This window comes from Ascidiella aspersa, chromosome 1, assembly GCF_963924565.1.
Source record: "Ascidiella aspersa chromosome 1, kaAscAspe10.2, whole genome shotgun sequence".
Classification (NCBI taxonomy): domain Eukaryota; kingdom Metazoa; phylum Chordata; class Ascidiacea; order Phlebobranchia; family Ascidiidae; genus Ascidiella; species Ascidiella aspersa.
In genome coordinates, this window is record NC_139447.1 from 40,304,125 (window position 1) to 40,311,470 (window position 7,346).

The window sequence follows — 7,346 nt, forward strand, 5'->3', positions numbered from 1 at the left end:
TAATTAACTTCAGATCAAACTCAGTTTAAACAATTCACAACTTTATTTTTAAATATTAAAACAGTAAAATCTATTTTCTTCATGGAATCTTTTACTAAATGTGCGACAAAAATAAACAGCAGTTTCACTAAAAACAAAATATTCATTACAACTTTACCCAAACTTCAAGTTAAATTGTTTTGAGTGTGTCTAAACAACCAATATTTTATTGAAACTCTTAATAGTGGCCTCGTTGAAAGGTTTTGGAAGTTGACTTGCGACATCCACAAACACCTGCACAGTGTCCACAACTGCAGCTGCTTCCTTGTGGTAGTTTTCAGCCACTTTCTGCAAGTTGACGTCATCAGCGAAGGATCCGTGCAAGCTGACGTCGGTGTCTTTTACAGGGTCGGTAGGGTATGCTAGCTTCGGTTTGAACAATGCAACTTTGAATTTTACGCTCGATTTACCAATTTTGCTCACAATTAAGCCACCCAATGCAATGTCTGGAAAGCTAAGCGATGATCTACAAAGCAAATTAACAAAAAAAAATTGTTAACTAAATTAGAACAGCCTGTTTCTTAACTGATTTAGAAATTTTAAATCAACAAAACATATCAAATTTAAAAATAACTTGTTTAAAGTTTTGCAAAAAGTGACATTTAGGAAAACTTTTTTCTACCTGTAGTCACAGTTTGCTTGAACTGCAAAATTCCTGTAAGCATCATTTTCACAATATCTGTAACAAAAAGTTGCACATAGATGTTGTATAAGTATCACAATAAAATCAGCGCAAACAATGTGTTTATGTAAACTGTACAGTCTAGTTCAGTGGTGGCCCATTTTCATTGCACATAAATTATGTGGCCGAATAAATGTTCATAAAAAAAACAACTATGAAATAGGTTTAAAACAAAAAGCAGCAGAACATGTTTCGAAAGAGATTATTTCTTTAACCGTGCATTAGTGAGATACTAGCTGCTGAACAATAAATTTACATTCCTTCTAAATTCCATCCCAAGCCATTATTTTTGTAAAATTAAGTGTAGTGACACAAATAAAACTTAATTCTTTAATAAATCTAGCTTTATAAAATTGGTTTGTGGCCCACTCAAAATGTTCCCATGGCCCACTGGTTGAGAACCGCTCGTCTAGTTAATATTAGTTTAACAATATTTTTAATAAATCTTTAGCATAAATTTAAATGTCAATGATGAGTCAATTTGAATCAATTTATCTGAATTCAAACCTTGTTACAAATCCTCGTGTCAGTAAAGCACTTAAAGTGAAATATTCAGAAAAGTTGACGTGGCCAAACGCATCATTATCCTTGAAGCGTGTTTGCAATGGCAAAAAATATCTAAAAATAAATTGCTTTTATCACCAACTACTTCTACTAGTACTAATATTAAATTCACCTGTAGGTTGATAATTTCCAAATATCCGCAGATTCTTTTGATGAAAGCTTTCGTGCAGGAAATATTTTACTTGTTAACAATTTAGTACAAATCATTACTTTTAACAACTATTTCTGTAAAAAGTTTTGAAACGATTGAAAAGGTTCCATTTAAGTCACCAAAACATGAAATAAAACACGTGACAAAGTTTCACATGAAAAAACAGCTAAAAACTTTCAAATAAAATTAATTTTGTTCTTGTTTTAGTCTTTTTGGTTCGGGTTCTTCTCTTGATTGGAGATTTTGTGAAAACTCCTTTGATTTGATGAGGATGTTGTTGGATAAAGTGAATGTTACGCAATACATCAATTTATTTGGAGCAACACTTCGCACAAAATAAATGTCAAGTGTTTCTGGAATATATCCAAGGTGTTTTTCAACTCTTGTCTTTATTGAGTCTAAAAAAAGAAATTGATAGAATTGTCAAAGAAAAAGAATTATAAGCAATAGCAATTGATTAAAATTCATTAATAAAAAAAATATATTAAAATTATGGTAAAACTACTGAGAATCTTGGGCATCTTGTTACAAAAACTTAAAAATAAAGTCAAATCCAAAAAGGCAGAGCTAATCGACATCATCTAAAATAAGACGTTTCAATACAAACTTGTAGCATCCAGACTCGGACAATTAATTTATTTTAGCTTTTTGAAATTACATCAGACTTAAAATTGGATCATTTTTGTTTTTCAAATTAGATTAGAAATAAAATTGCTGAATTCTCAAAATCAAATTTAAACTACTTGAACTAGAATTATATTTAATTATTTACAATCAGTTTAATTAAATTGCAATGTATTCTTATTAGAATGTGATTATGTGAATGGTAAATTTTGTGTGATAATTTTATTAGAATGGCTTCTCAGATTGTAAAATAAGCTTTAATTCAAATTCTTTGTTTCGACTTAAAGACTAAAAAAGTTCATTGGGAAAGCATAGTGAACCTATGTTAAATAAACAAACAAAAAAATAAATACAAACTTACCATCTGCATTTTCTTCGGGCGAAAAAGTGTAACAGTGAACTATTATTTTGGTGTCTTTTAAATCTTCGCAAGTTGGAATTAAAAACTTTTGCTCTGATTCTGATTCTGCAAATCTGCACAAACAAAGAATTTCAATTTGTTGAAAATAAACTTTTAGGTTTAAAAAATAGCTGAAACATCCGCAAAAAATATGAACAGGTGGTAAACTGTTTTAATGAAGAATAAAAAAACAAACTCCACAAACTTCACCTGGAGAGCAAGCCTGGAAGTGAGTCAAGAAACTCAACGGCAATCGCGGGAAGATTCATCACAACGTGAACCTTGGTCGGACGTGAAACGCTGAAAACAGGTGAAACACGGTCAGGTTTATAAAAAAAAGTAATATAAACATTTTATTTCCACCAAAGTACAAAAAATCGTTATTTAACCAAAAACTGCCTTTCTGTTTAAAAAAATTAAACGTTTAAAATTTCCACAAGTTTTTAGGGATTTATGCATCTACTAGAGTTTTCATCCACCTTGTGTATGATGGTAGAAAGCAATTATTCAGTTAGACATTTGCTGAATAAATAAAAGCCATTTATGTCATTTTTGACCAACAAGACAGTGATAGTATCAGTTCTTGTGGGATACTAGGGTGGTATTAGTGCCAGTCCATTTAATGTGAGAATTTTAGCCATTACTTGTTATTCAACGCTTTTTACGTGGTGGTAAGTTTAAAAAAATTATACTGTCTGAAAAAAATAATAGCACTGTTCCAACCGCAAAAGCTAATTTAGCCTAAAAACCTAAAACAAATTTATCTTTAGTGTTTTAATATAATCTATATTGTTTGTTTTAGCATACTAATGAGGTCATTGGTATTAGATTGTGATACGTTTGTCTTAAATGTACTATTGGGTGTCGCAATAAAATGCCAAGTATCAGAAATCACTATTTCTTATTACAGCAATAGTATATTATTAATATAGCAATATAGTAAGAAATAGTATACTTACTTTTTTAACAAAAATAACTTTAACTGCTTTTCCAGGAATTCTCTTCCATCCAAGTTGAAAGCGTTTAACTCAACTTTGTTGTTGACGCTGTTTTGTTGCAGCCATTTGAACGAGTCGGGATTTAAATCATTCGCATAAACAACACACCCTTAAAATAATAACTATGACCATCAAGCATTTAAGTATTTACACGATATTCTGAAAGTATTTAGGTACACTATGCAGTATGCATAGATTTGTAATGTAAAAATGATCTTAAAGTTAAAAAGGACAAGTAAATCGTCATCATCTTGAAAAAAAAACATTTCGAAAGCGTACATTTCGAAAGCGTAACATCTTTTTCAGGATAAAGAAAATTTACTTGACCTTTTTGGCTTTGAGATTATTAAAAGTTACAACCTGAAAGTAACTTTGTAGAAGTGAGCCCATTTAATGTAAAGTAATATTATAAAAAGTCTAAGCCCACAATGCAGCATTCAAGTATTCACAAAGCAATGGTGAGTATTATAGACCAATTTAATTTAAAGTGAATTTATAATGAAATAAAAACAACTCTCTTAAGAACTTAAAATAGAAAACTCCAACCTTTTTTTGCCAGAGGAATTGCAAAAGGTCCAACTCCAGCGAAAACATCAAACACAGTGTTTTCAACGTCGATGAATTCCAACAACCTTCTGTGCTCTGTGCTAAGTCTGCTGTTCCAAAACACCTGGAACAACAATTTGAATAAGAAAAAAGCTACAAACCTAATGCAGAAGAAGACAGTTAAAAATAAAGCATATATTCATTATTATTCAACAGTATACATAAAAATGTTTTTGTATAAGCTTTCCTATTATTTTTCTATTTCTTCGCATAAAGATATTTTGTTGAATACCTTGTCAACTTAATAGAAAATACACTAAATTGCTTTTCTGTATTTATGATTTATGAAACCTGAACAAGTATGTTTAAACAACCTACTTTTGAGAAGTCAAAAGTGAACTTGAGTCCATATTCAATGACAGACGTGACAAAATTATCCTCGCCGGCCAAAAGTTCAAACTCAAAGTTCCTGAACTTGTTTTGGATTACGTTTGGTTTGTGGACAACCGACTTTGCTGTTCCAATCTTGTCCAAGAAAACCTACAATGCAAAGAAAATGATGGTCTTCAAAATACTTTAAAATTGTTGCTTTTAAACGTAAAAAAATTAACATTAAAAAAAAGTAATAATGAAAAGTAAAAAAAATCCTAAAAGTAGCAAATTTACATCTTTGTTGAGTGTTGAGACACAATATGGGGTTTCAAAAGAAAAGTAAAAAATAAAAGCAAAAGCTAGAATATTACATAATGGCCTAAACTTTTAAGCCAAAAAATATGTCGATTTTACCAAACATTTTAATTTTAATATTTTTAATATTTTATTGTATACGCCACAAAACCTAGAGGAATAAAGATAATAATCGAAGTCTTACCAATGACTTTTGAAATACAGCTAATATTCAGCCTTAAAGCAAACTTAATGTTCTAGGATTGTATGATACATTTTTATTTTAAAATAAAGCTTGATATTTCCACCAACCTCGCCGATCAGATGTTTGTATGGCAACGCATGATCTCGGAGGTTAACGTGGATAATGTGACCGATTTGTGTGAAACCCGTTACTCCAGGACCATCGTCCGGTAAAACTGATCGGAATATTTCTGCCTGCTTGTAGTTCTCATAACTGTGAAACAAACCATTAGGAATGATTTCTTTATTTTCAAATGTTTAAGATTTTACAAACACATAAATGTCTAATCTTTCTTGATGGCCATATTTTGTAGAACAGTGCTTCACCAGGTTGATGTAAGACATTTTTAAACAATAGTATTTAAAAAAAAGAGTTAACTCCACCAGGCAAAACAGTAACAGATAGAAATCGCTTGTCTAATGTAAACAAAGTATAAACAGAATTTTCACAAAAAATTGTTTTTGTCAATACAATTTACTTATTAGATTTAAACAAAAAGTTGTAATCTATGAAAGAAAATATTTTACCATTTCAAAATAACAATTATCTATTATATGATATGGCAAACAACGCACCCAAGTTTAAGCTTGTGGTCAATCGGTTTATTTAAAACACTAAACTTTTCCAGCACATCTTTATCAACCTCCGTTCCCGGTTGCAGAAATACCAGCTTATATTTGTCGACGTCATTTGCTTCAATATATTGCTCCGGGGGTTTAATGACAGACTTTACACCGAGGAGTGAAACGATGTGAGGCTTCACGCATTTTGTAAAGGCTCTCACGTTTTTGTTTGGAACGAGAAATGAAGGCACAAGAACATTGTGTGTGAACAAGTCCCTGTAAACATTTAATCCTTGTGTTTATTCCAAAGAATATCTATTGTGTTTATTGTTTTAACTATCTTAACTACATATGAACCTTATTCTACTGTAGCATTTTATTCTGTAGGTGTTAACAAAATAAATAAACAACATAAAAACATTAGGCAGTTTTAAATAATTGCAGAACACTGTTGGCAGGAATTTATTTTTGTTCCACCAGCAGCCACTGTTTATACAAAAATCTAAGTTAAATTAAATTATACCTTTAGGTCTTAACTAAGGTGGACAACGTGGAGATTTTGGTGCTGGTTTAGAACACATATTTGGTGTTTATATTGCAAATATTATTTGGGTAAGGTTGCGAGTTAGCGTTTGGTTTTGGGTGGGTCAACGATTATTGTTATATTTATTCTTCAATATGTGTTTCTTCCTTGCAATTTTAATTTTGAAAACTTGTTTTGTTACTGTAAAAAAAAGTGGTAGGATTCTAGAACAGCGATGAGATTTCTTTTCAAATGTATTACTACAAAACATCCTTCAATGGTGAAATTTGTTTTGTTGTTTACAAACCTGTTTAGCTTTTTCATTCCTCGTACAACATTTGGTGGATCTAGCGAATGACTCATTTTGATTGGAATGAATTTACAAACAAAATTATACAACTGCTTAAAAACCATCAATTGTGAAATGTAACTGAAAGCTATTCGTCAGTAAACATTGATGTTAGCCTGCATTTAAAGTAAAGTTAGCAAAAACAAAATGTATATTTATTCATTGAGAAAACATGCATATTTGTGAATTTTAATTTATTTGGTAAAATAACCTTCAACTGCATATAATTAGTCAAAACATATTTTTTCCAAGAAAAACAATTTCCTGTGCCTTTAAAACGAAAACAATTTCAGCAATCACTTACCCTAAACATCACTGTAAGTCGTTTTCATGATTATGTTAAAGGTATTTTATCGCATGTTGGTTGGGTTCTTTTTTAGGGGAATCCCGCAAATCATGACAACTAGCAATAAAAAATATTCTGTTTTTCTGTCACATTTGTGGCATACACCTCTCCTAACCTATTCTATACCCTTTGTATAGCTTTTGTCAGTTGTATGCCCTAGCCTAGAGTTTATGTGACATACTTGGGTATAGAGTATACCCAGTTGAAAAGCACTGGCCTATACCCGAGATTTTTTTACCTGGCGAACCCCTTTTGATTTGTGAGAAATGATAGCGACCCTTTCAATTTACACAAGTTATTCAAAAAACACAGGTCTAACATACAAATCAATACTAATATTTAACTGCCTTAAAAAAGTTGTCAAAATATTTATTTACAAGATGTTGAGCGGACCCTGAAAACTTACTCAATGACCCAAGACTGACAACAATGTTCCCAGAACCCTAAAACGATTAATCTTTTCGTGTTACTCTCTTCTATACCTATAGGCCAGGAGCACGAGATTATTAAGTTCTGTTGGAAGAAATACTTTTTACCTTCCAAAATACCTTTCCATACGTTTTTATGGACTTCCAGACAGTGTTACCTTCCAACGAGAAAAAACTAAACAGGACATATTTAAAAACGTTATATTTGAACACTGCACACCAT

General features: G+C 31.0%; 2 protein-coding genes across 2 annotated transcripts; both read right to left on the reverse strand.

The window, feature by feature from the left end:
• Nucleotides 1-92: 92 nt before the first annotated feature.
• LOC146170495 (uncharacterized) lies at nucleotides 93-1,566 on the reverse strand. Its single transcript, XM_083388929.1, has 4 exons — nucleotides 1,398-1,566; nucleotides 1,229-1,339; nucleotides 662-718; nucleotides 93-505 (listed from the first exon to the last, which is right to left on the reverse strand). The coding sequence occupies exons 1-4, from the start codon at nucleotides 1,490-1,492 to the stop codon at nucleotides 190-192; spliced, it is 579 nt and encodes a 192-aa protein (XP_083245055.1). The 5' UTR covers nucleotides 1,493-1,566; the 3' UTR covers nucleotides 93-189.
• Nucleotides 1,519-6,452, reverse strand: LOC146170496 (tRNA (guanine(37)-N(1))-methyltransferase-like). The gene is made up of 9 exons (XM_083388928.1): nucleotides 6,308-6,452; nucleotides 5,490-5,753; nucleotides 4,983-5,127; nucleotides 4,383-4,544; nucleotides 4,005-4,128; nucleotides 3,420-3,567; nucleotides 2,671-2,760; nucleotides 2,422-2,534; nucleotides 1,519-1,834 (listed from the first exon to the last, which is right to left on the reverse strand). The coding sequence occupies exons 1-9, from the start codon at nucleotides 6,412-6,414 to the stop codon at nucleotides 1,623-1,625; spliced, it is 1,365 nt and encodes a 454-aa protein (XP_083245054.1). The 5' UTR covers nucleotides 6,415-6,452; the 3' UTR covers nucleotides 1,519-1,622.
• Between the last annotated feature and the right edge of the window lie 894 nt (nucleotides 6,453-7,346).